Source organism: Heptranchias perlo, chromosome 39, assembly GCF_035084215.1.
Source record: "Heptranchias perlo isolate sHepPer1 chromosome 39, sHepPer1.hap1, whole genome shotgun sequence".
Lineage (NCBI taxonomy): Eukaryota > Metazoa > Chordata > Chondrichthyes > Hexanchiformes > Hexanchidae > Heptranchias > Heptranchias perlo.
Window position 1 is genome coordinate 7,206,231 of NC_090363.1, and position 25,918 is coordinate 7,232,148.

At 45.1% G+C, this 25,918-nt stretch overlaps 1 protein-coding gene across 2 annotated transcripts in view; it reads left to right on the forward strand.

Annotated features, from left to right (window-relative positions):
• Positions 1 to 25,918, forward strand: part of abcf1 (ATP-binding cassette, sub-family F (GCN20), member 1) — a 58,739-nt gene that overhangs the window by 26,676 nt on the left and 6,145 nt on the right. For both annotated transcript variants that reach the window (XM_067973996.1, XM_067973997.1), the window contains 12 exons: positions 1,754 to 1,876; positions 3,379 to 3,479; positions 5,534 to 5,619; positions 6,139 to 6,278; positions 10,094 to 10,242; positions 12,412 to 12,495; positions 13,545 to 13,669; positions 16,323 to 16,435; positions 18,466 to 18,637; positions 21,458 to 21,532; positions 22,327 to 22,397; positions 25,156 to 25,188. In XM_067973996.1, coding sequence (XP_067830097.1) covers positions 1,754 to 1,876; positions 3,379 to 3,479; positions 5,534 to 5,619; positions 6,139 to 6,278; positions 10,094 to 10,242; positions 12,412 to 12,495; positions 13,545 to 13,669; positions 16,323 to 16,435; positions 18,466 to 18,637; positions 21,458 to 21,532; positions 22,327 to 22,397; positions 25,156 to 25,188 — 1,272 coding nt within the window. The remainder of the gene's footprint in view (positions 1 to 1,753; positions 1,877 to 3,378; positions 3,480 to 5,533; positions 5,620 to 6,138; positions 6,279 to 10,093; positions 10,243 to 12,411; positions 12,496 to 13,544; positions 13,670 to 16,322; positions 16,436 to 18,465; positions 18,638 to 21,457; positions 21,533 to 22,326; positions 22,398 to 25,155; positions 25,189 to 25,918) is intronic.

Genomic DNA, 25,918 nt, shown 5'->3' on the forward strand with positions numbered 1-25,918 from the left:
TGCTAATTTATGCAGTAAAAGAGTTATACAGGTGCCCTCCAGTACCTCACCCAAGTGACCATTTTTACATGAGCCTAGATGTGATACCTAGATTTTCAATGTGGCATTATTTAAATGCCAGCATATTAACCCTTTTACAATCTCGGCAGAAGACTTGGGAGCTAATCAGTGGGTGCCGTGTGTCCTCCTGACGTCCTTTCTCTCTTCCCTCTGCCACGTATGCCCATGCACTCTTTCAGCAGTGGTTACTTGACACTGACCAGAAACACAGCTGTCACTCTGTCAACAGGCAATTTGACTGTGAGCCATCATTGACTCTGTATTCTGCAATATTTGTGCATACACCATTCCAGAACTCGTTGCTGGGTAATGATCAGGACCAGAAATCCTGATTTTTTTTTTTTTCCCCTCCCTCCTTGAACTAGGGCTCCTGAAGTTAGCACTGTGGCAGCTAAGATTGCTAAGTGACTACAGACCTTAAATCAAACCTGAGATCTTCAGGTTCCACGTGGCATTGTTGCACATTGTCCTTATGAACTGAACCATTAGGGAAGCTAATGCTTAAGTTGGTAACGGTAAGATTAATTTTGTTGTTAACCCGATGGCCATAATTATCCATTGCACAAACCTCAGGAAATAACATGAGAGACAAAAGGGTAGAATTTACGCAGGGTTTTTCGACAGAAAGTGCCCCATGGAAATTCCAAGCAAAAATCACCAGTGAATTATGTTAAAATGAATATAAACCACAATGTATGCTTTTAAATATGATATATTCAACAAAGAGACAAATGATGGTAGACTGGCAGTTGGGTACAATGTGTTGTGCACTGAATTGAAAATGTACTAGCAGATCTTCCATGGTGTTCATGGTAAGTCGAATTATGTGCTGTTTTAAGGACAAGTATTTTACCATGTAATACAGATGTATCATTCTTCAGGTAAAGTAGAGGAGCTGTGTTCCTTTAAGGCTATTAAGTGAACAGAGCCTGAAGAAACTTTGAATTGGAATCTGCTTGTAGCTTCAGGCTCCAGCTGAGAGTCACAGTTTGCTAACTTACACCTTATTTTCAGTATATGTTATGTATGACATGTACTTCCTATTCTCAAACCTTATTTCATGTTGACACAATTTTTGGTCACACTTTAATCAACATTTACCATTGTAAATTTCCATGTCAACATTTCCCATTCAATTTTGCTATGTCAACTGTCACACTGTAGTTGCACACTCTGCCCACTACATGGCTCTGTGGAGTGAATCTCTGAAGTCTTTGCCATTGTCATCTTGTTTGTGCTTTTTTCTACAATCATGGCCATCGCCACAGGCAATTTGTAGTATTTTTAAATGTAGATGCATAAATGGGGTGGGAACCTTATTTAGTGTCAGTTGCGTTACCTATGATAGTTAATGTTTAGTACTGTGTTGTGTGGAGCATTTGCAGAAACCTATTTACATCCTCTGTTTTGTGCAATGTCCATTTAAGAGGTTGGGTTGCCAACTGGCTGGTTAATCAACAGCTCAACTTGAAGACTTCGACACTCAATAAACAGCGGCCAACATATTTCTAGTTAAAACTGGCACTTTCAGAGACCTGGGTGGGCCAGCGAAAAACCAAACAAGTGGAATTCTTTTAAGAGGAGATAAAAGTAGTGCCATTATTGATTTTATCTTGGAATATTGATGTGTTGACAAGTGGGGTTATCAAGTTTAATTTGTTCCCATTTCTGTTCCTCTTCAAATTCTCCGCAGATGGAATATCAGCGTCAAGTGGACTCACTGAAAGCATCAAATGATGCTGAAGGCGACTTCTCTGTGTCACAGGCCGAACAGTCATCGAGACAAGCCATGTTGGAGAATGCATCAGATATCAAGGTGCTTATTATAGAATCCTGACTGAGCACTTACTTCTAGTTTTGACCACATGAAAGCACCAGTGTTAAGAGTGACTTGACTGAGTTGAGTGGCCTGGATTTAAGAATTAGGTTGGCCCAGTGCTCTCTAGCACCAGAGCATTGTTGGATTGTGTCCCAGTCTCTATGTCACTATAATGATGAGATTGCCAGAATAAATAGGCACTGAAAGACTTAAATGTCTTGTGTTTCTCAAACATTTCAAAGCACTCGCATGTTGAAGTGCAGTGATTGAGATATTTAACTTTAGTGCACTCCAAGTACTGCACTGAACTGTTAGCCCAGATTGTATGCTCAAATTCCCCATTGGGCATCAGACCCAAATGCATCTCACCCAGAGAGACAAGAACATTACCAACTGAGCCAATCTGGTGGGAACCCTGCAGGCGTAGACTATGGGTGGGAAGGGAGTCTGAAAATTGAAGAACAATTCCTTTTGAACTCATTCTAGGATAGTTTTGCTGGTCTAAAGAGTCAAGTTCAAGCACAGACCCCCTTTCAAGAGTTGACCACATTAGTTACCTGACTAGTGCACAAATGTATAACTTTATTTTGGCTGCCAATTAATAAGCGCATTTATGATAATGAATACGTGAGTCAGTTTCCATCCCTCTCCAAAACCCATGAGGTTGCAATGTTTCCTGGATCTGAATCCCTAGTTGATCAACTGTGTTCAGACACCTGCATGCAGCTTTAGGACAAACTACTTCCCTTCAATGATTAATGTTTCATTTTTCTATTCTAAATTGTTACTTAAATATGCACACAAGTTATTTCCTCCTTCCTCTCAAATCCACCTGGTATGGTGCAAACAGATCAGGAAGGTATATCTCTAATCAGTGCTGATACCAACAGTTAAGGATTAAAAACTGCCCATTGAAACACTTGCTTAAGTACCCTAACCCTCTCAGCCCCTCATCTATCTGCATTTTGAATGCCCTTTAGACCAGTGACAAGTATTTCTGCCTAGTTTTGGGTTAGTGGCTATCGCTTTTGAACCTAGGATTGTATGCCATTTCAGTTGTTGTGGCTGTAGGGGTGCAACCTTTGTCCGTAGTTCCACTCAATCGGGTGGGGTGATATCAGGCTTCCTGTTGGAAAGTATGTGTTTATGGATGCTGATAAGGGCAAAGTTGGGCTTGGCTGTGATGCCCCTGTAGTTGAATAGCTCACCAACAGCATAAAAGATGGCAATTTCGGCAAAGTCCTGGAGAGCTCCTGGGATCTGTTAATGCCACCTGTAGCTGAGAGGAGAAAGTTTGAAAAAGAACAAAATTGTAAACTAACAGATTTCAGTAGTGGCTGTTTTTCACCCAGCTGAAACACAGTGCAGGGTGTTCAGATGATATAAATCTTGGAGTGAAGCATGAATGCTTTATGCAATTGTCATATCTCGAATGCTGTTTTACCCTAATTTTTCTGTTGGGAGCTGTGTTTTTCAGTGGAATTGCATTTTTTTTTCAGCTGGAGAGGTTCAGCATCTCAGCCCATGGGAAGGAACTCTTCATCAATGCTGACCTGTACATTGTGGCTGGGCGGCGATATGGTCTGGTCGGACCAAATGGGTAAGTTGGAAAATAAGGCTTCTCTCTCTTCAGTCTTACATTAATGACATTGACTCTTCATCAGCATTTTTCAGTTTAATAGTAAAAATTCACCCATTGACTTTTCTCATTGGGCTTCAGTAAAATTGTAAACCTTGCGTTAGGAGTCTCGCACGGTGTTGTGCAGTACTCTCGTGCCCACAATCGCTGTATTTTACACTGACCTTTGCATAGATATTGACAAGGAATTGAGACATGCTCGTTATATGCATCAGAGATGGAGACGTATTTCGATGTACTATCAATGAGTAGAAGTAATTTTCCGAATGGCGTTTATCGCACCATGAGTTTTGGTGTCCAGCTTCCTGTTGGAAAGTATGAGTTTATGGATGCTGATAAGGGCAGAGTTGGGCTTGGCTGTGATGCCCATGTAGTTGAATAGTTTGCCAACACTCACATAAAAGATGGCAATTTCGATAACATGGTTTTCATTGCAGAGCTTATTTTACTTTTTTTACCCCCCTCAATTATCTCCACTCCTGAAAGTGCTCACTCCTTGCTGGAGTTCAGTTGTACAGACATTGGCACCTCTCGGGCTCCTCACCGAAGTGGCCATTCTTTGCGCCAGCTGAGAGTATGTGTGGTGAAGTATACTATTGTGGAAACTTTAGCTAAAACTTGGGAACATGTATGACAACAGACTAACAGGTGCTCAGAGGTGACGAGTTGTTAACCAGAACAGCAGCTGTGAAGTGAAGCCTGTCTGCTCTTCTTCATCCACAAATTTACCTTGTGGCAGCCTATTAAGGCCAAAGTCATCCACGCCCTGAATACTGCTCCCATTTTTGGTGATGCTCTTCTAGCACTGGAGTTTCAGCTGGAATTTTCGCATAGTAAGTTGTGTAGGGAATGATGCATGTTTAGGTTGCCCTGAGTAGAGGCCAAGCAATTTCTTCCAAGAGGGACAATTAGTGAATGAGAGCCTTCATACTGTGTGATCCCTGGGTGTGGGAGGTTTTATGTTGAAAGCCATTCCTTGTATGATTGACTTGAGCACAAAATTCAGGCTGCAGTGCAGTACTGAGGGAGCGCTGCACTGTCGGAAGTGTCGTCTTTCAAATGAGACATAAAATCAAGGCTCTATCTGCCCCCTGAGGCAGGCATAAAAGACCCCAGTGCTATTCGAAAAAGGGAAGGGGAGTTCTCTCCAGTGTCCTGGCCAATATTTATCGCTCAAAAAACAGATGATCGGGTCATTATCTCATTGCTGTTTATGGGACCATGCTGTGTGCAAATTGGCTACCACATTTTCTACATTACAACAGAGACTACAGTTCAAAAGTTCTACATTGGCTATAAAGCGCTTTGGGACATCCTGAGGTTGTGAAATGTACTATATAAATGCAAGCGCTTTCTTCTGAGATCATTGCAATGTCATCAGCACCTGCACCTTATGTAATCTGATCAAAATACATGTTTGGTCATTTTTGCTTGGTTGTCTTTCTTGTAGCTTGTTACCCACCCAAGTCCCTAACGGGTATAAGAGAATATTGGAAATTGTCATATTTTTCGGGTGTAAATTTGTTCGGCTATCCTTGTGTATTTGCAGCGTTGTTTGGTTGGCCATTCATTGGGAGTACAATATAAATATCTGAAGTAAGAAAGGCTGGGGCGCATTAAGTTATCACCAAAGCAGGATAAGTCTGCTAGTGATTTAAGCTTTTCTATATTGATCAGTTCTTTTATGATAAAACAACATAAGCTGGCGACAAGGAGTGGGATTTGAACCTATGTGTGGAAAGCAGTTGATTAGTGGCACGATTAGAGAAATCCAATTACATCTCACTACGTAATAGGGATGAGGGGAAATTTAATTTCTGATTCCACGGCTTCCGTTCAGCACGTAGCAAACTGAGTGCACTCCATGAGCATCAGAAATCTTGCTGAAAACCAATCACCCCTCAGCCATGCTGTAGTGCTGCACTGTCCTTCCAAAATAGAAACCCTTCCCCCACCCTCCAAGCCACTCCGAGAATATGGGGCACTGTGCTGACATTGTGCATTATGTTTCTCAGCAAGGGTAAAACAACGCTGCTGAAGCACATCCAGAACAGAGTGCTGAACATCCCTCCCAACATCGACGTGCTGCTCTGCGAACAAGGTAAGTAGAATTTGATGGGGACTTTCTCCATTTCAGTGTTAGTGTAGTGAAGGTTATAGGAGAGCGATTCTGGTCCGGCTCCTGTTTGCTGTCCGATGCCTCTGCTGGAAAATGCGCTTGTATGGATGTTGGGTGAGGATGGGGTAGTCAGATTATCATTACTTATTAACACCCATCCCCAAACAACTTAGGTCCCTTTGTAGCCTGTCCCCATCTACCTCTGTATTAACCACACTCTTATTTTGGTGTCATCCCCACAAACTTTGCCACGAATGCCCTTTTTCCAGATCATTTATGAAAATGTAATTCCTTCCCCCATGACAGAGTCCTCACTCATCACACCGCTCCACCCAGAATATTTGTTATTTAAACAGAAGCTTGGGAATAGCATGTGCTGTGAGAGAGGGAAATAGATTTGGCATGTAGCGAGGAAGGAGGAGTTGATCAAGTACAGAAATGTGTACTGTATTGAAAAGTGATCCATTGAGCTAATGACTCTTTTGGGACCTCTTTTCTCAGAGGTGAGGGCCGATGACACAGCAGCAGTCGATGCTGTCCTGAAAGCTGATACGAAGCGGCTAAAGCTGTTGGAAGAAGAGCGACAGCTCCAGGCTCTCTTAGAGAAGGGAGATGACAGAGCTGGCGAAAGACTGCAAAAAGTGAGCATTCAAGCTTCAGTCAACCTTTTTAACCTCTCAATCCTAATCTAACTCATCTAACAAAGCATCGTTGAGCTGCCGGAACTTACGTAGAAATGACAACGCAGAAACAGGCTGTTCCGCACAGTCCATGTTGATGTTTGTGTTCTAATACGATGAAAAAACCTGTCTGATTCTTGCTGTGGTCGCACTGTTAAGTTTGTAACAATAGTGTTGCCTCCATGCATGTAGTGCAGTGTTACTCAATAACTTTGTGGAGGGCCACAATTGCAACCAAACTCTTCATCGGCAATTTCATGATGCTACACCGTACACCACATAATGGTGGAATAGCAGCCTGCACCTGTGTTTTTCCCCAGGCACTGATCTGATTTCAATCATCCCACTATGGGCACTCCCCCCCCCCCCCCCCCCCCCCCCCCCCCCACAAGGAGACAAAAACCATAGGACTAGTAGTTCTATTTTAATAAGGCCACTTAACTTGTTCTGTGGAAGCTGGCATTACCCTGCTTCTTAATTCCCTTCATTCTTACAGAGCAAGGAAAGGGAACCTCACTAATTCTCAGCTTGATGTCTGAGCCACAGCTGGATAGACCACCAATGGAAGCTCTGAGGCATGGAGCAGCAAGTCTGCCCTTGAAGGAGGGGGTAAATGGCCCCTCAGCTATCTTTGGTACATAGAACATAAGAAATAGGAGCAGGAGTAGGCCATTTGGCCCTTCGAGCCTGCTCCGCCATTCACTGAGATCATGGCTGATCTGATTTTGGCCTCAATTCCACTTTCCCACCTGTTCCCCATATCCTTTGACTCCCTTGCTGGTCAAAAATTTGTCTAACTCAGCCTTGAATATACTCAATGACTCAGGCAAATGACTTTTTGGGGCAAAGAATTCCAAAGGTTCACAACTCAAATAAGAAATTTCTCTTCATCTCCGTCTTAAATGGACGACCCCTTATTCTGAGACTATGCCCCCTGGTTCTAGATTCCCGTATGAGGGGAAACATCCTCTCAGCATTTACCCTGTCAAGCCCCCTCAGAATCTTCTATGTTTCAACAAGATCTCCTCTCGTTCTTCTAAACTCCAGTGAGTATAGGCCCAACCTGCTCAATCTTTCCTCGTAAGAAAACCCTTCCATACCTGGAATTAACCTAGTGAACCTTCTCTGAACCGTCTTCAATGCAAGTATATCCTTCCTTAAATAAGGGGACCAAAACTGTATGCAGTACTCTAGGTGTGGTCTCACCAGCATCCTGTACAGTTGTCACAAGACTTCCCTGCTTTTATCCATGACCCTTGAAATAAAGGCCAATATTCCATTTGCCTTCCCAATTATCTGCTACACCAGTATGCTAACTTTTTGTCCTTCATGTAAGAGGACACCCAAATCCCTCTACTGTAGCATTCTGTAGTCTTTCTCCATTTATGTAATATATTGCATTTTTATTCTTCCTACCAAAGTTGATGACTTCACATTTTCCCACGTTATACTCCATCTGCCAAATTTTTGCCCACTCGCTTAACCCTTTGCAGACACTTTGTGTCCTCCTCAGAACTTACTTTTCCACCCATCTTTGTACCATCAGCAAACTTGGCCACAGTACAGTCGCTTCCTTCATCCAAGTCATTGATAGATTGTAAATAGTTGAGGCCCCAGCACTGATCCCTGCAGCACCCCACTAGTTACAGATTGCCACCCTGAAAATGATCCCTTTATCCCGACTCTCTTTTCTGTTAGTTAGCCAATCCTCTATCCATGATAATATCTTACCCCCAACACCAATACCTTGCGCATTAACCTTTTGAGTGGCACCTTATTGAATGCCTTTTGGAAATCCAAATACACTACATCTACTGGTTCCCCTTTATCCACCCTGCTCATTACTTCCTCAAAGAACTCTAATAAATTTGTCAAACACAATTTCCCTTTCATAAGACCATGTTGACTCTCCTTGATTTTATTTTGAGTCACTGCTATTACTTCTATCAATTCTAGCATTTCCCCAATGACCGATGTTAGACTAATTGGCCTACAGTTACCTGCTTTCTGTCTCCCTCCTTTCTTGAACATGGGCGTTACGTTTGCGGTTTTCCAATCCGCTGGGACCTTTCCAGAATCTAGTGAATTTTGGAAGATTACAACCAATGCATCCACTATCTCTGTAGCCACTTCTTTTAAGACCCTTGGATGCAAACCATTGGGTCCAGGGAACTTGTCAGCCTGCAGACCCATTAGTTTGCCTAGTACTTTTTCTGTAGTGATAGTGATTATTTTTAGATCCTCCCTCCCCTTTGTCCCTTGATTACCTACTATTATTGGTATGCTTTTAGTGTCTTCTACTGTGAAGACAGGTACAAAATATCTATTCAATGCCTCTGCCATTTCTTTGTTTTCCATTATTATTTTCCCAGTCTCATCCTCTAAGGGACCTATACTTACTTTAACTATCTCTTCCTTTTTATATACTTGTAAAATCTCTTACTATCAGTTTTTATATTTCTTGCTAGTTTACTCTCATAATCTATTTTCTCCCTCTTGATTATTTTTTTCGTCCTCCTTTGCTGGTTTCTAAAGTTTTCCCAATCTTCGGATTTACCACTAATCTTTGCCACGTTGTATGCCTTTTCTTTTAACTTGATACCATCTGATACTGCTGGTAGTGAACACTGAAGCCCCCAGCAGCCCTACAGGTCTCTAGTTGAACAGGCCTGTAATATGTGGGCAAGTTTCAGTTACTAGCAGTATTTAAAACTGGAGCTAATTGCTTCCCATTTGAGGCAGGTTTTATAAATTATTGATTCAGAGTGCGGGCTGAGGAAGTGTCTTGAGACTCAACCTGTTTGATATTTGTCAACCCTTGCAGTCTGTTAACTGGTGGCTCTTGGAGTTTCTCTTGCTTTCCCCTTTGTGTTGTTCACCATTCTCTGGCAGAGAGCAGGAGAGTTGTTTTCCCCAGGGACTCTGTTGCTGCTGCTCTAAGAAGGAACTTCTTGTTTCAATCACCCACTCCTCTTCTTGATGGAATTGCCCAGCTACCCCCTCCACTTCACCTCCTTGGTGGCCTAGTCAGAATCTCATGTGGAGATATGTTCCAAATCCACCTGCATCACACCAGTACAATTAAATTAAATCCCAGTGCATCAAGCCAACAGAGTCCTCCAAATTTTGTAATGTGCATTTGCGTGTCAGGGTCATTAAGGTTGTGGGTTCAAGCCCCCCTCCAGGACTTGAGCACATTGTCTAAAATGGCAGTACTGAGTGGGTGCTGCACTGTCAGTGGTACCATCCTTTAGATGATACTTGAAACCTGTTCATGTGGACATTAAAGATCTGTAATGGAAAGATAGTACATTGAATGAGATCAGATGGGCTGAGGGGCTGCCTTCATTCAAAGGGATCGTGATCGGAGTGGTCCGAGAGAAAATACTCAATTTATTGACTCTTTAGGAACTTAATAAAAACTTTGCTTTTCTGTGAGATTCTAGTTTTCTTTGACCAGTCTATTTTTTGTCTCCAATCAATTGGCTTGTGAAAAGTTTTATTGAGTTCATTATATTGAAAGGAGAGAAATGTTGGTGGACTAACTAGCTTCTCACTGCAGTGAGAAAGGAGCATTCAAGAGAAACCTTTTCAGGAGGCAACTCGTAATATTGGACATTGAAGTTCGATGGGGTCCTTTGCTTCCAAGTTCCCTATTCAGCTGCTTCTCTCTTCCTTTGAATTTTCAGGTGTGTGGGTAGCATGCTGTGTCTTGTGTGAAGCCAGCATTTGAGATTTTTCACACTGTAGCGATGCTCCTCTTCATGTTTCTGTAGGTATACGAGGAACTGCGTGCTACAGGTGCTGCTTCTGCAGAGGCTAAAGCCCGTCGTATCCTGGCTGGTCTGGGCTTCACTCCTGAGATGCAGAATCGACCTACCAAGAAATTCTCTGGAGGCTGGAGAATGAGAGTGTCACTGGCTAGGTAAGCACAGGTCGGTTAGCAGAGTTGGGGGGGTGGGGAATGAGGTTGGCCCTCACTGATCAGGGAATGAATGGTACGTGCTATGGAAAGATGAGCCACTTTCTGGAAGGTACAGGTTCCATGAGGAATAAGAGCTGCCTCTCTGTTTAGGGGAAGATGAGGGGCTGCCTCTCTGAATAGGAGGAAATTGATTTTCCCCTGTCTGGGTAGGGGCTGATGAGGCCAGCTAGAGGATAAAGGCTGCCTCTGGGGAAGTGAGGATAAGCGCTGCATTGGGGGAGGTGAGGATGGGAGCAGCAGGAGGATAAGGGCTGCACTGGGGAGGTGAGGATGGGAGAAGCAGGACGATGAGGGCTGCACTGGGGAGGTGAGGTCTGAGGGCTGCACTGGGGAGGTGAGGTCTGAGGGCTGCACTGGGGAGGTGAGGTCTGAGGGCTGCACTGGGGAGGTGAGGTCTGAGGGCTGCACTGGGGAGGTGAGGTCTGAGGGCTGCACTGGGGAGGTGAGGTCTGAGGGCTGCACTGGGGAGGTGAGGTCTGAGGGCTGCACTGGGGAGGTGAGGTCTGAGGGCTGCACTGGGGAGGTGAGGTCTGAGGGCTGCACTGGGGAGGTGAGGTCTGAGGGCTGCACTGGGGAGGTGAGGTCTGAGGGCTGCACTGGGGAGGTGAGGTCTGAGGGCTGCACTGGGGAGGTGAGGTCTGAGGGCTGCACTGGGGAGGTGAGGTCTGAGGGCTGCACTGGGGAGGTGAGGTCTGAGGGCTGCACTGGGGAGGTGAGGTCTGAGGGCTGCACTGGGGAGGTGAGGTCTGAGGGCTGCACTGGGGAGGTGAGGTCTGAGGGCTGCACTGGGGAGGTGAGGTCTGAGGGCTGCACTGGGGAGGTGAGGTCTGAGGGCTGCACTGGGGAGGTGAGGTCTGAGGGCTGCACTGGGGAGGTGAGGTCTGAGGGCTGCACTGGGGAGGTGAGGTCTGAGGGCTGCACTGGGGAGGTGAGGTCTGAGGGCTGCACTGGGGAGGTGAGGTCTGAGGGCTGCACTGGGGAGGTGAGGTCTGAGGGCTGCACTGGGGAGGTGAGGTCTGAGGGCTGCACTGGGGAGGTGAGGTCTGAGGGCTGCACTGGGGAGGTGAGGTCTGAGGGCTGCACTGGGGAGGTGAGGTCTGAGGGCTGCACTGGGGAGGTGAGGTCTGAGGGCTGCACTGGGGAGGTGAGGTCTGAGGGCTGCACTGGGGAGGTGAGGTCTGAGGGCTGCACTGGGGAGGTGAGGTCTGAGGGCTGCACTGGGGAGGTGAGGTCTGAGGGCTGCACTGGGGAGGTGAGGTCTGAGGGCTGCACTGGGGAGGTGAGGTCTGAGGGCTGCACTGGGGAGGTGAGGTCTGAGGGCTGCACTGGGGAGGTGAGGTCTGAGGGCTGCACTGGGGAGGTGAGGTCTGAGGGCTGCACTGGGGAGGTGAGGTCTGAGGGCTGCACTGGGGAGGTGAGGTCTGAGGGCTGCACTGGGGAGGTGAGGTCTGAGGGCTGCACTGGGGAGGTGAGGTCTGAGGGCTGCACTGGGGAGGTGAGGTCTGAGGGCTGCACTGGGGAGGTGAGGTCTGAGGGCTGCACTGGGGAGGTGAGGTCTGAGGGCTGCACTGGGGAGGTGAGGTCTGAGGGCTGCACTGGGGAGGTGAGGTCTGAGGGCTGCACTGGGGAGGTGAGGTCTGAGGGCTGCACTGGGGAGGTGAGGTCTGAGGGCTGCACTGGGGAGGTGAGGTCTGAGGGCTGCACTGGGGAGGTGAGGTCTGAGGGCTGCACTGGGGAGGTGAGGTCTGAGGGCTGCACTGGGGAGGTGAGGTCTGAGGGCTGCACTGGGGAGGTGAGGTCTGAGGGCTGCACTGGGGAGGTGAGGTCTGAGGGCTGCACTGGGGAGGTGAGGTCTGAGGGCTGCACTGGGGAGGTGAGGTCTGAGGGCTGCACTGGGGAGGTGAGGTCTGAGGGCTGCACTGGGGAGGTGAGGTCTGAGGGCTGCACTGGGGAGGTGAGGTCTGAGGGCTGCACTGAACAGCTAATCCAAAAACTGTAATTTTGCTGCTTATTGGTTTTAATGAAAAGACAGAGGGAAGCCCAGTAGCAGTTTGCCTCATCCATCTCCTTTGAGCCCACTTATTATGGTGTCCTTGCTGTGCATTACAGAGCCCTGTTTATGGAGCCCACGTTACTGATGTTGGACGAGCCCACAAATCATCTGGACCTTAATGCAGTTATCTGGCTTAACAAGTAAGTATTGATGTAGATAATTGGGGTTCACAACCTGGAGTGCTCAGTTCTCTGTTTGAAATTTCAAACTTAAAATTCAGAAATCCCTTCAAACTCAAATCAACTGTCCATGAAGCTTTGTGGGGTAGGCATGGGCCCTTTTCAAATACAGTCAGACCTGGTGTATTTGTGATCTGTTCAATTAAATACCATTGCGTCTAAGCCAAGAAATCCAACAGCCATAGACGCAAGAACTGGCAAATCTGCCCGTTACTGTTTTCAGATTGGCCAGAATTCCACAGTGAGTTGAGCCCAACACCTTCTGGGAGGCACTTCACTTTCCACTCTTTGATTTTCGTTCATTCCAGAGTGAGGGCAGAACCTGTCACTTTCATGGTAGCATGTACCTGAAGTGACTTTGCATAGATGCAAAGTGGCAGTGGTACTGCGTCCTTTGAATCTCAGCCAAGCAGCTACAGAGAAAACAATTACAGATGAACGTTCAAGCCAAGCTATCAACTGGAACTGTTTCTTTCTGACAGAAATAAAGAATTTAAGCCCTTTGCCAGTTTACCTATTCAGAACTCTTAATTTTAAAGTTCCAGTGCACAGAGCATACATTGTTGAATTAGCTCAACTTGAAATTTGTTTAAAGGGTCTCTCCTAAAGGTCAGAAATGAGGATCATTGTGGCCTTTTTTTGCTTTAGATGCCTGATTAAACTGGTGATTTGCAGCGTGTAACAAAATTGAACATTTCCAGACATTGTCCGCCAAACCGATTCTTTGCATAAAACCTCTCTGAAATTGACTGGTTTCTGATTAGTATTAAAGTAAAATATTAGAAAGATTGACTCAGTGTGGTACTGGTTAACTTCTCCCGTCCACCACCCTCCCCCACGTCAAGGGCCTAGAGACCAATAATAGTGCTCTGACTGAGGTCAGGGATTGAGCCTAGCTGAGGGGATCTGGTCTGTATGACTCAGTAACATGCTGGGTGGTGCATTTGCGCACACTGCCTCTGCTTCTGATTATTTGCCTTTATGCTGTACTTGCTGTTTCTCATTGTCAGCTACCTGCAAACCTGGAAGAAGACACTGCTGATTGTGTCCCACGACCAGGGCTTCCTGGATGACGTCTGTACGGACATCATTCACCTGGACGTGCAGAAGCTCTATTACTACAGGGGGAACTACAGTAAGTGACGAGCAACAAGGTTAATGCTGGGTATTGGGAATATAAGCTATGAGAAATGGTTAAGGAGATTGGGCTTGTCTTCTTCGAAAAGGAAGGCTGGGAGGTGATCTACTTGGAGTTTTATAGGATTATGAAGGAGATTGATTTAGAAAAAAAATTAACCAAGCAAATCATTCACTATGGTGAGAGGTTCAAATTCCAGCTGCCACAAGTTAGAAGTGAAGAATTTAACAAGTGAGAGAAAAATCTTTGGGAACTTCTTCATCCAAAAGAAAAATTTTGTAGCAAAATTGCAAATGTGAGTGTTAAGAACATGTTTGCTTTTCCAACAGCAAACTGAAGAATTCTCCCTTTGGAATTACTTACTAAGGAAGGGCATTGAAGCAGACAGTGTAAATAGGTTTATGAAGAGCAGAGGAGAGAAACCAGATGCCCTGATTACCATCCAGTGGCCATTCTGGGAAGTATACATCGATGGGTGTTGGATGAGGACAGGATTGGGGTCAATACAGCCAAATAGCCTGCCGACATTCACTATCTTGCATACGAACATATGAAAATGAACAGAGAAAGACCTAATGGTCCATCCAGCCTGCCCCACACAGCTGTGATGCCTCATCCATCACCTTACATACACTCCCCACCCACCCGGAGCCATGTAATCTCCTGGGAGAGATGAAAAACCAGATAAAAACCAAGGCCGATTGGAGGGGAGCTTGGAAAATTCCTCTCCAACCCCCTTAGGTAATTGAAATACAGGAGATCACATTGACCCTCATTTACGTTTACCTATTTCCTGTACGAGGCGATCTCTGCCCCAGCCAGAAGCTGGTGCAGCTGTCACTTGAAGGAATTCAGCATTCACCGCATGAGCCAGCAGCCTATAGAATAGGTCCACTATTCCCTGCAAAAAGAAGAGCCGCCTAACATCAAATCTGATTCTGTTCTTGCATAACTTGTAAGCTGACCCCTGGTCCTCTGTATTCTGTCCTGTTGAAATAATTGGACTACATAAACACAATCTAGTCCCTTCATTATTTTATAAACCTCGATCAAATCACCCCTAAGTCTACATTTCTCTAATGTATAGAGACCCGGCTCATTGAGTCTGTCTTGGTAGCCTAAGTTGTTTTAAATGGGGGGTTAATCTTGAGACCCTCCTCTTCACCCTTTCCAAAGCCTCAATATCCCCTACTGAGGAGATCAGAATTGGACACAGTATTATAACTGAGGCCTAACCAAGGTCTTGTACAAGGACAAAATGGTATGTTTTGTTACATAGTGAGTTGTCCTGTGAATACATCTAGACGCCTGTTTGCTTTAGCAATAGCTTTAGATGTCTTAACTTTATATAGATTTAGAGCTATATCTTAGATCATACATGAATAAAAGCTACTTAAGGTGGCCAACCAGCAACCATGGTACCATAACCCAGCAAAAGTCAGTGCCTCCAGGAGGGGAGGTGGCGGAAGAACACACGGAATCATAGAAATTTACGGCATAGAACCTTTCGGCCCATCGTGTCTTTGCCGACCGAAAAAGAGCTATCCAGCCTAATCCCACTTTCCAGCTCTTGGCCCGTAGCCTTGTAGGTTACGGCACTTCAAGTGCACATTCAAGTACTTTTTAAATGCGATGAGGGTTTCTGCCTCTACCACCCTTTCAGGCAGTGAGTTCCAGACCCCCACCACCCTCTGGGTGAAAACATTTATCTTCAACTGCCCTCTAGTCCTTCTACCAATTACTTTAAATCTATGCCCCTGGTTATTGACCCTTCTGCTAGGTCCTTCCTATCCACTCTATCTAGGCCCCTAATAATTTTATGCGCCTCAATTAAATCTCCCCTCAGCCTCCCCTGTTCCAAAGGAAACAGCATCTTGGGAATCATCATTGCACAAGATTTAACAGTTGGAATACAGGACTCGGACGCACCCACACTGCTGTAAATCACCTGTATAGCACTGATGCAGTGAGCACCTCAGGCTAAAAATACTGTAATAACAAATGGGATAAAGAAAAACTTGCATTTATATAGCGCCTTTCACGACCTCACGGTGTCCCAAAGAGCTTTACAGCCAATGAAGTACTTTTGAATTGTAGTCATTGTTGTAATGTAGGAAAAGAGATTTCAGTGCTCTGTTAGTAACTGAACGCTGTATATAAATCATTGAATGAACAGAATTTGTCTCCCTGCAAAGTACCGATTAAAAGGTTTTCAACCAAGGGACTAATGTACTATCTCTGGAGGGTCGGGGAATAATTAAAATAAAGTTGAATAATTAAAATAAAGTTTGGGTGTGGTGGGGAGGGCGAGCACTACATAGTCATGGCAATAAACATGACAAATGACATTATAAAAGTGCAAAAGTCTACAAATTGCCTGCTCCCCTCTCCTCAAAACTCTCCAGCACACAAAGGAAACTAAGTCGAATTGTTCTTAATCAGATTGTTTTCCTTCCCTTTCCCATTAATTCCAATTTTTAGCTCGGGCGCTTAGTACCAATAATGTGCAGCTGATCTTCAGTAATGTGGGTGAATCTGAGTCCTGTCACTCCTGCCTCATGGCCCTTCTTGTACAGTAAGTCTACATGGACAGATTCCTTCTCAGGAGTGCTGGGGCTCTTGATTCCCATATTCTTTGTGTCTATTCCAGACACCTTTAAGAAGATGTACCAGCAGAAACAGAAGGAACTGCTGAAACTCTACGAGAAACAGGAAAAGAGACTTAAAGATCTAAAGGCAGGCGGCAAGTCTACCAAACAAGCGGTACGTGATTCTTGTGAATGCTGCAGGCTGGCCTCAGTCTGGTTTGCAGCATCCTGTTTGTGATGGGAGCAAATAAGTATGCGGTTTCACACCACTACATATATAAGATTAAATTGCTGGCGTATATTCTGGCAGAGTTTATTTTAGCTGTTGATTCTTTTGGGAGATGCTAATCTGTTGGGAGGGGGAGTACAGGAGGGAACAGCCAGTTCTTCACAGGGAATATCTGCTAGATACTTGCTCACAGATTCCTTACCAGCCTGTTGCAGGATGACATTGGCAGAGGCCTGGGAGAGGATTGTCTCCATGCCTTCTCAGATGAAGGAAATGGGGGCAGGAATTGGGTGTTGTACTGGGTTAGTGCACCATCCTTTCTGTCATTACCCCTGTGCTTGCTGACCTACATTGGCTCCTGGTCCAGCAATGCCTCAAATTTAAAATTTTCATCCTTGTGTTCAAATCCTTCCATGGCTTTGCCCCTCCCTATCTCTGTAACCTCCTCCATCCCTATAACCCTCCGAGAACTCTGCATTCCTCCAATTCTGGCCTCTTGTGCATCCCAGATTTCCGTCACCCCTCCATTGGCAGCCATGCCTTCAGCTCTCTAGGCCCTAAGCTTTAAGGAATTATCTCCCTAAGTTGGGAGGTTTTACTACGTTAAAGGCGCTGTATAAATATAAGTTGTTGTGTTCTCCCCACTCCAGGACATGAGCTCATAATCTAGGCAGACACTTCACTGCAGTACTTGAGTGAGCGCTCCATTGTCAGAGGTGTATGCTTCAGATGAGACATTAAACCAAGTCCCATTTTGTACTTGATCTACCTATTGGCTCTTGGTGACATCATCCATAGTCACACAGTCAGCTTCCATATATATACTGAAAATGCCCAGCTTTGCCTCGAGCCCCCGTGGCCATGCTTGTGCTGTCAGCCTGCCTTGCATTTAAGTTGTGATTGAGCCATAATTGCCTGTATTTGAACCTCAGGAAGATCAATATTATTGTTTTGGCACCTGCCAGAAACACCACTCCCTTGCCACTAATTCCATTCCCCTCCCTGGCTGCTCATTTTGGTTGAACCAGACTAGCAACTTCAGTGCCCTGTCAGCTGCAGAGCTAATGTTGCAGAACCTTGGGGTGTTGTGCTACGTTAAAGGTGCTTTCTAAGTACAATTTGTTGTGAGGTAGTTAATTGGAAGATAAATAGATCATGTATTGAACTTTTGGAATCATTCTACATGACGGGACAAGAGTGGCACGGCACAGTGACTGGAGTAAAAAAAAAAGCTGGTTGGAAAGAGTCGATCACTCTGCAGTCAGGATGTACGATATTTGCATTTGAGTAACCCAGATCTAGGTGATCAATGTGTTTTTCAGAAAGCATCAATACAATTCAATTAATAGTGTTTTGTGAAAATTGTTATTTAAAATGGCATTTCATTGACCGTATACCATTAACTTAAAACCCAAACACAGAAGGGAAGAAGCATAAAGAATGTTACAAAGAACGATATGAACGGTATGTGCACGTTCAGACTTTGTGAAAACCGAGCTCGATGTTTACACGCAAGTGTGTTTTAGCAAGAGTTACTAGGTAGTATTCAAGAGGAGGAACCCTGACCTGTTGATTTACTTACGACTTCCCCCTAGCTGAGGGGTGCAGATGGCCAACTGTGGTGCCCAGACTGCGCCAGATCGAACCTTGTACCTTCCTAGTCTGTGTGGCACAGCTGCTCAGTGACAAACTGAGGGATTGGGGGATTAGGCAAATGGGCTGGATTTAAACCTAGATTGCAATCAAAAGGATTCTAGGAACAGGAGTAGGCCATTCAGCACCCTGACCGTATTCCTGCTCCAAGTGGGATACAACGTTCTGTTGGCCAATATGACCTCTGAAGGGACAGGAGTTAAAGGATGGTCAAACCATCTTTGCCCATTCTCCTCGGTAGGTAGGTAAACAAATGGTTTATTTGTTGTTTCAACTGCTGTGGTTAATTTGTCTGTCTCCCCCGCCCCAAACCTGTATTGTAGGAGAAACAGACGAAGGATGCGCTGACTCGCAAACAGCAGAAATGTCGGAAAAAGAACCTGGATGAAGAGTCAAACGAAGCTCCTGAACTTCTTAAAAGGCCCCGCGAATACACGGTGAAGTTTACCTTTCCAAACCCACCTCCGCTCAGCCCTCCGATCCTGGGACTGCACGGTAAGAGTTTTGAGTGGATGAAAGATGCTCCGTAACATTTCTCCTTTTCAAAATAAAAAAGTGTCGAGCAGCAGCCTGAGACAGCTCTTCCTCCTGTTTTCCCCATTCATCCTCGTGGACAGGGCTTCTCCTTTCCTGAATGTGGAGCACTAGCTGAGTTTAGGAAGTGGTCTGGGTTTGCCACTTCCAGGAGATCACATGGCTTCCGGATGGGGTGGGGAGTGTATGTATTGTGCTGCACAAGGCATCGCAGTCGTGTGGGTCAGGCTGGATGGACCGGTGGGTTTTTTCCGGTCCACCATTGTCGTATGTCATCACTGCCTATGTCACATGATTCTGTGGTATAAAAATGAGTTGTCCACGCTGGTAGTGCAGTTATTTTAATAACATTTCCGTTGCCTGAAATGCAGGAGCTTCATGCTTGCACTGTGTGTGTCTGCGTGTGTAAATCTACTTGCCCCGATTCACCAGGCTCTACCACCTACGGACCTGAAGGGCTGTGCCTCGTTTATAAAAGGAAACACATGGTGAAACCCAGCTGGGCATTGCTTGAACTCCCAGCTCCTGCTAAAGGTTATAAGCTGTGGTGTGGAGATGGAAAGAACTAACCAGCATTTACAACATGCGGTATCCTAAAGCACTACACAATCAATGAATGGCTTTAAAATGTACTCACTGCTGTTTTGCAGTTAATCTGTTTTTGGCAGTGGTGGTTGAAGGAGGAATTTATGGGTTGGTCACCAGGAGAATTCTCCCCTTTGGTCCCATGGAATCTATTCTGTCCACCTGACTTTCATCTGAAAGATGGCACTTCCGAAAACACAGCACTCCTCAGTCGTGCACTGAAGTTGCGGCCTTAAGATTATGTGATCATGTCCTGGAATGGGGCTTGAATTCGTGACCTACCACCTCAGGAGAGAGTGGTATAAACTGAGCCAAGCTGACATTAAATACTCTAGTTTGCAGTAAGCATCTTTCATTCAGGAACGAAATGTCAGCAGTAACTTATGTCATTGAGTGACAGTCTTAAGGATGTACAGAAGTAAAAAAGAAGTCAAGGATGACAAAAGACTATTCATCCCATTGAGCTCATCCTTAGAGTACTCCAGCTCACCCAGCCTAACATCCAGCTGTGTCTTCAATTCCCCTAAAGTCTTTAAACTCCACTATCATACCCATTATATGGGTTGTTCCAAATGTTCATCACCCTTTTTTTCCCTAAGATCTGTTTTAAATTTATTTTTGCAAATTTAAATTTATGCACACTTGTCCTACTAACCTTGAAGTTATTTTCTTCGGTCACCTTATGTACCACAAAACTCAGTGAAACCCTCTTCAACCACCTTCTCTCCAGATGCTAAGCTTAAGCTTCACTCATCTATCCTTGTGATTCATTCATCGAATTACACAGAATGTACAGCACAGAAACAGGCCATTTGGTCCAACAGGTCTGTGCCGGTGTTTATGCTACACACGAGGCTCCTCCCACCCTACTTCATCTCACCCTATCAGCATTTCCTTCTATTCCTTTCTCTCTCATGTATGTATCCAGTTTCCTCTTAACTGCATCTATTCTATTCGTCTCAACTACTCCTTGTGGTAGCAAGTTCCACATTCTAACCACTGTCTGGGTAAAGAAGTTTCTCACAAATTCCCTGTTGGATTTACTAGTGACTATCTTATATTTATGTCCCTTGTATTGGAAATATTTTCTCTACGTCTACCCTATCAAACCCTTTCATAATCTTAAAGACCTATATCTGGGCACCCTCAGTCATTTTCCCATAGAAAATATCCCCAGCCTGCTCAATCTTTCCTGATGGGTATAATCTCTCAGTTCTGGTATCATCCCAGTAAATCTTTTTTGCACCTTCTCCAGTGGCCCTATGTTCTTTTCATAATACGGAGACCAGAACAGTTCACAGTACTTCAAATGTGGTCTAATCACGGTTCTATTCGGGTTTAACATAACTTCTCTGCTTCTCAATTCTATCCCTCTAGAAATGAACCCCAGAGCTTGGTTTGCTTTTTCTTTGACCTTATTAACCTGCGTCGCTACTTTGTGATTTATGTATCTGTACTCCCAGATCCCTCTGCTCCTCCTCCCCATTTAGACTCTTATTACCCAAGCATTATGTGGCCCCTTTATTCTTTCTTTCAACATGTAATACCTCACACTTATCTATGTTGAAATTAATTTGCCAATTACACGCCCATTCTGCAAATTTATTAATGTCTTCCTGTATTTTGTTGCAATCCTCTATTAACTATACCCCCCAATTTGGTGGTGTCCGCAAATTTTGGAATTGTACTTCTGATTCTCAAGTCCAAATCGTTTATGTAAATGGTGAACAAGAGTGGTCCCAGCACCTATCCTTGCGGATCACCACTTCCCACCTTTTGCCAGTTTAACCCCTACTCTTTTGTGTTTTGTAGCCAGCTTGCCATCGATTCTGTTATTTGCCCCTTGATTCCACATGCTCTGACCGTGGTCATGAGTCTTCTATGCAGTACCTTATCGAAGGCATTTTGAAACAAATATATTACATTTACTGCATTACCCTTGTCTACCCTTTCTGTTACTTCTCCAAAAGGATTCAAAAGGTTGGTCAAGCATGACCTTCCCTTTTGACACCTGTGCTGACTATTCTTATCTTATATTCCCTTTACTTTTTGCAGTCACTCTTATTGCTCTCCTCTGCACCCACTCCAGTGAATGTACCTGTATTGTCGATGTAGAATCTGTACACAGCTGAGGAGGACTCTGTGTAATGTGCCTAGCCTTGAATTTGCTGATATATTCTTTGTCTGAAATTCCAGCTGTTGATTTTGCATATGAAAACCAGAAGCCGATTTTCAAGAACCTGGACTTCGGTATTGACATGGACTCCAGAAGTGAGAACCCATTTGATTTTCCTTTTGCCAAGCTGCTGTTGATGGGGGCGGTTAGGGTGTTTAAAAGAATATACTTATGGATCAAAGCAATTAATTGTGGGCATACTGGTTGAGAGGCATGATGGTGTTTAAAACCTTTAAGTTGCTCAGCCAGCTTTTAGGGTTCTGCCCTGCATCTCGTACTGCTGCACTGCATGTCCTTGAGATGTTTAGAGTCCCCTCTAGTTGCCTGAGCTAATATTGCATCACTTCAATTCAATACATGCAAAGGTGTCACGTGATTGCAAAACAATATTGTAATAAGGGATTTGGAAGGTTTATGTACAAAGTAATCAATACCCTGAAATAAATTAAAGACTGCATCTAATCAAGGAATTCAGATGGTTTATATATAGAATAATGGATACCTGGGGGTGAGTTACAGGCTGGAATTTAATCGAGGGGTTCAGGTGGTTTAGGTATAGAATAATGGATACCTGGGGTTGAGTTACAGGCTGGAGTATAATCAAGTTTGTTCAAATGATGCTTTTGTGGTTTGTTAGGTCTGAGTCTCTTAGATTCCTGCCTTGAAATTGTTACGTAATATTTAAATGATAAGTGATCTCTAATATCAAATTCAGACGTACTTAGCCATGCCATCTGTTACCTTTTGTAATTTTGGATGTTGCCGAATGTGGAACCTGTTGAACTGAGGGGAAGAGGGGCTGCTCCCTGTGACGAAGCACTTTCCCTGCAACTTCGGTTCTGCAGTGAAAATCCCATTGTAATTGTTGCTTCTGTTTTGCCCTTCTCAGTCTGTATCGTCGGACCCAACGGAGTCGGGAAGAGTACGCTGCTGCTGCTTCTCACTGGAAAGCTGACTCCTGTAAGTGACATTACACAATCCGCTCCATCCACATTCTCTCAATTCCCAGTTGTTCAGTCCTGCAACTGCATTCTATAATTTTTCTTTCTTATTCACTTTTGGGATGTGGGCATCACTGGCAAAGCCGGCATTTATTACCTCTCCCTAGTTGCTCTGATAAGGTGGTGGTGGGGGGCTGCTTTCTTGAACTGCTGTTAACAGTTTGATTTTTTTTTTATATATTTGTTCATGGGATGTGGGCGTCGTTGGCAAGGCCAGCATTTATTGCCCATCCCTAATTGCCCTTGAGAAGGTGGTGGTGAGCCGCCTTCTTAAACCGCCACAGTCCATGTGGTGACGGTTCTCCCACTGTGCTGTCAGGATTGGAGTTCCAAGATTTTGACCCAGCAAAGATGAAGGAACGGCGATATATTTCCAAGTCGGGATGGTGTGTGACTTGGAGGGGAACGTGCAGGTGGTGTTGTTCCCATGTGCCTGCTGCCCTTGTCCTTCTAGGTGGTAGAGGTCGCGGGTTTGGGAGGTGCTGTCGAAGAACCCTTGGCGAGTTGCTGCATTGCATCCTGTAGATGGTGCACACTGCAGCCACAGTGCGTCGGTGGTGAAGGGAGCGAATGTTTAGGGTGGTGGATGGGGTGCCAATCAAGCGGGCTGCTTTGTCTTGGATGTTGTCGAGCTTCTTGAGTGTTGTTGGAGCTGCACTCATCCAGGCAAGTGGAGAGTATTCCATCACACTCCTGACTTGTGCCTTGTAGATGTTGGAAAGGCTTTGGGGAGTCAGGAGGTGAGTCACTCGCCTCAGAATACCCAGCCTCTGACCTGCTCTTGTAGCCACAGTATTTATGTGGCTGGTCCAGTTAAGTTTCTGGTCAATGGTGACCCCCCCCCAGGATGTTGATGGTGGGGAATTCGGCGATGGTAATGCCGTTGAATGTCAAGGGGAGGTGGTTAGACTCTCTTGTTGGAGATGGTCATTGCCTGGCACTTGTCTGGCGTGAATGTTACTTGCCACTTATCAGCCCAAGCCTGGATGTTGTCCAGGTCTTGCTGCATGCGGGCACGGACTGCTTCGTTATTTGAGGGGTTGCGAATGGAACTGAACACTGTGCAGTCATTAGCGAACATCCCCATTTCTGACCTTATGATGGAGGGAAGGTCATTGATGAAGCAGCTGAAGATGGTTGGGCCTAGGACACTGCCCTGAGGAACTCCTGCAGCGATGTCCTGGGGCTGAGATAATTGGCCTCCATCAACCACTACCATCTTCCTTTGTGCTAGATATCACTCCAGCCATTGGTGAGTTTACCCCCTGATTCCCATTGACTTCAATTTTACTAGGGCTCCTTGGTGCCACACTCGGTCAAATGCTGCCCTGATATCAAGGGCAGTCACTCTCAACTCACATGAGGTGAGAGTGATACAACTGAGTGGCACTTCAGAGGGCAGTTAAGTGTGTGGTGTGGGACTGGAGTCGCAAACAGGCCAGACTGGGTAAGGATGGCAGGTTTCCTTCCCTATAGGACATTAGTAAACCAGTTGGGTTTTTATGACAATCCGGCAGCTTCATGGTCACTTTTACTAATACCAGCTTTTTATTTTTATGTCCTAATTTTTTAAACTGAATCAACATTCTCAAACTGCCATGGTGAGATTTGAACTTTCGATTATTAATCTAGATCTCTGGATTACCAGTCCTGTAACATAACCAATACACCAATTACAGAAGGACCAGCTGAGCTGTGATTCCTCCAATCGGGGTCAATGGCCCTGCTTCATAATTGACCGTCAGTAACCTACTGTGGTTTTGCACTAGTGTTACAAAGAACTGATTTCTCCCTCCTTTCCTCCTCCCCCAAGACTGCGAGTTCTGCTACCGTAGAGCCCTTCTCCAGTAATTTAGTTAAATACTGTCAAACTGCTCCTTCGAGTTGGATAGATTTGCATTTATAAAGTGCCTCATCAGAAACTTCCCAAAGCCGTTTCAAAAGTAGTTCCATGTTTGTAAGTGTATGTAGGCAAATGTGGAAGTCATTCTACACCAGCGATGAGATCAGTGACTCGTTAAGTTTTATCTTTGTCCAGTTGAGGGAGGAATGTTGGCCAGGACACTAGGAAAACTCTCTGCTCTTCCATAAGGAATCTTTACTATTTACCTGAACCAATAGAGCAAACAGGTGGGCCTTGGTTTAACACATCCATACAAAGAATGGAACTGGCTTAGTACATAGTCCAGACTGGGTTTTGGAAATCCATTTTCGAAACTGCCCCCCGGAGCTCAGTCGTGGGAGGAGGGACGAGGTTCAGGCAGGAGTTCTAACCGATGTTTTGTTTCTGTTTTTCCAATGAAACCTGTCGCCTTTTAAAGGTTTAAAATGAACCCGTTTATCCCAGAAGTCGCTTTGTAACTGTCAATTTTTTCATTTCTTTTTCCACCCCCCAAAAGTCCAAAGTCTTTTTGATTTTAAAAGATCCTGCCAACTGGTTCAGATCAGCTATTGTTAAGAATTTGAACCTGTGTGGTCTGTGACCTCATCACAATCCAGTCCCTTAACATTGGTCTTTCTTTCTTCAGCTAGATAAGTGCATGAGGGAGAAAGGAGTAGAAGGATTCAGTGGGAGGAGGCTCTTGTGGAGCATAAACACCGGCACAGACCAGTTGGGCCGAATGGCCTGTTTCTGTACTGTAAATTCTATGTAATGTTTGTTTAATGTTAATTGTGTTACTGCAGTGGAAGCTAATTCCCCTCCTCTCTGATTTCAGACCGTTGGTGAACAAAGAAAGAATCACAGACTGGTGAGTGTCTCTGGGAGCACAGTTAGCCTTTACTGGAGAGATGATGACAGCTGTACATGCGCTGGAATACCGCACTGTGCCGTGCGCGTACTGGATGTGAAATGGGGTTTGGGTATTTTTATTTTTATTTTTATTTTTACCCGTGAATCTTCCACAGCCAAAAGGGTGGATTGGAGACCACTCCTAATCCTCTGCTGGCACTGCAGCTAGGAGCATGGGACCAGTTCAAGGACATCTCTCTCTACAGGGAAAGACCTTGAATCTCCTCTTGGAGCCTCCATTCAGTAACATTGCTACAATCAGTGCTAAGCAAGGCGCGATGTTGAAATAGGATCAGAAAATGCTCACTCCAGCAGCATCTGAAGACAAGGGGCAGGTTAATGCTTTGGGTACATACCTTTCATTAGAATTGGAAACAAATATGCCCCATAATGCAACTGAGCAAAATGAGTGGGGGGACGACAAATACAAGTCAAGAATCGCGTATGTTAGCTACTATCACAGAGGCAGTTAATGGGTTTAACTGAAACAGGTTATTGCTTCATGAATGCACATCTGACAGAGTGCTAATGCTGCAACACCTGATGGTGTCCCTGACTGTACTAACATTTATGAAATCAGCTGCCTCCTGCTTACGGTTAATCACCTGGCCCATGAATTGTTCTTGCGCTGATGCCAACATTTGAGGCTGTGTTTGTATGTTGGAGAGGTTAGCCTGACTCCGATGTCC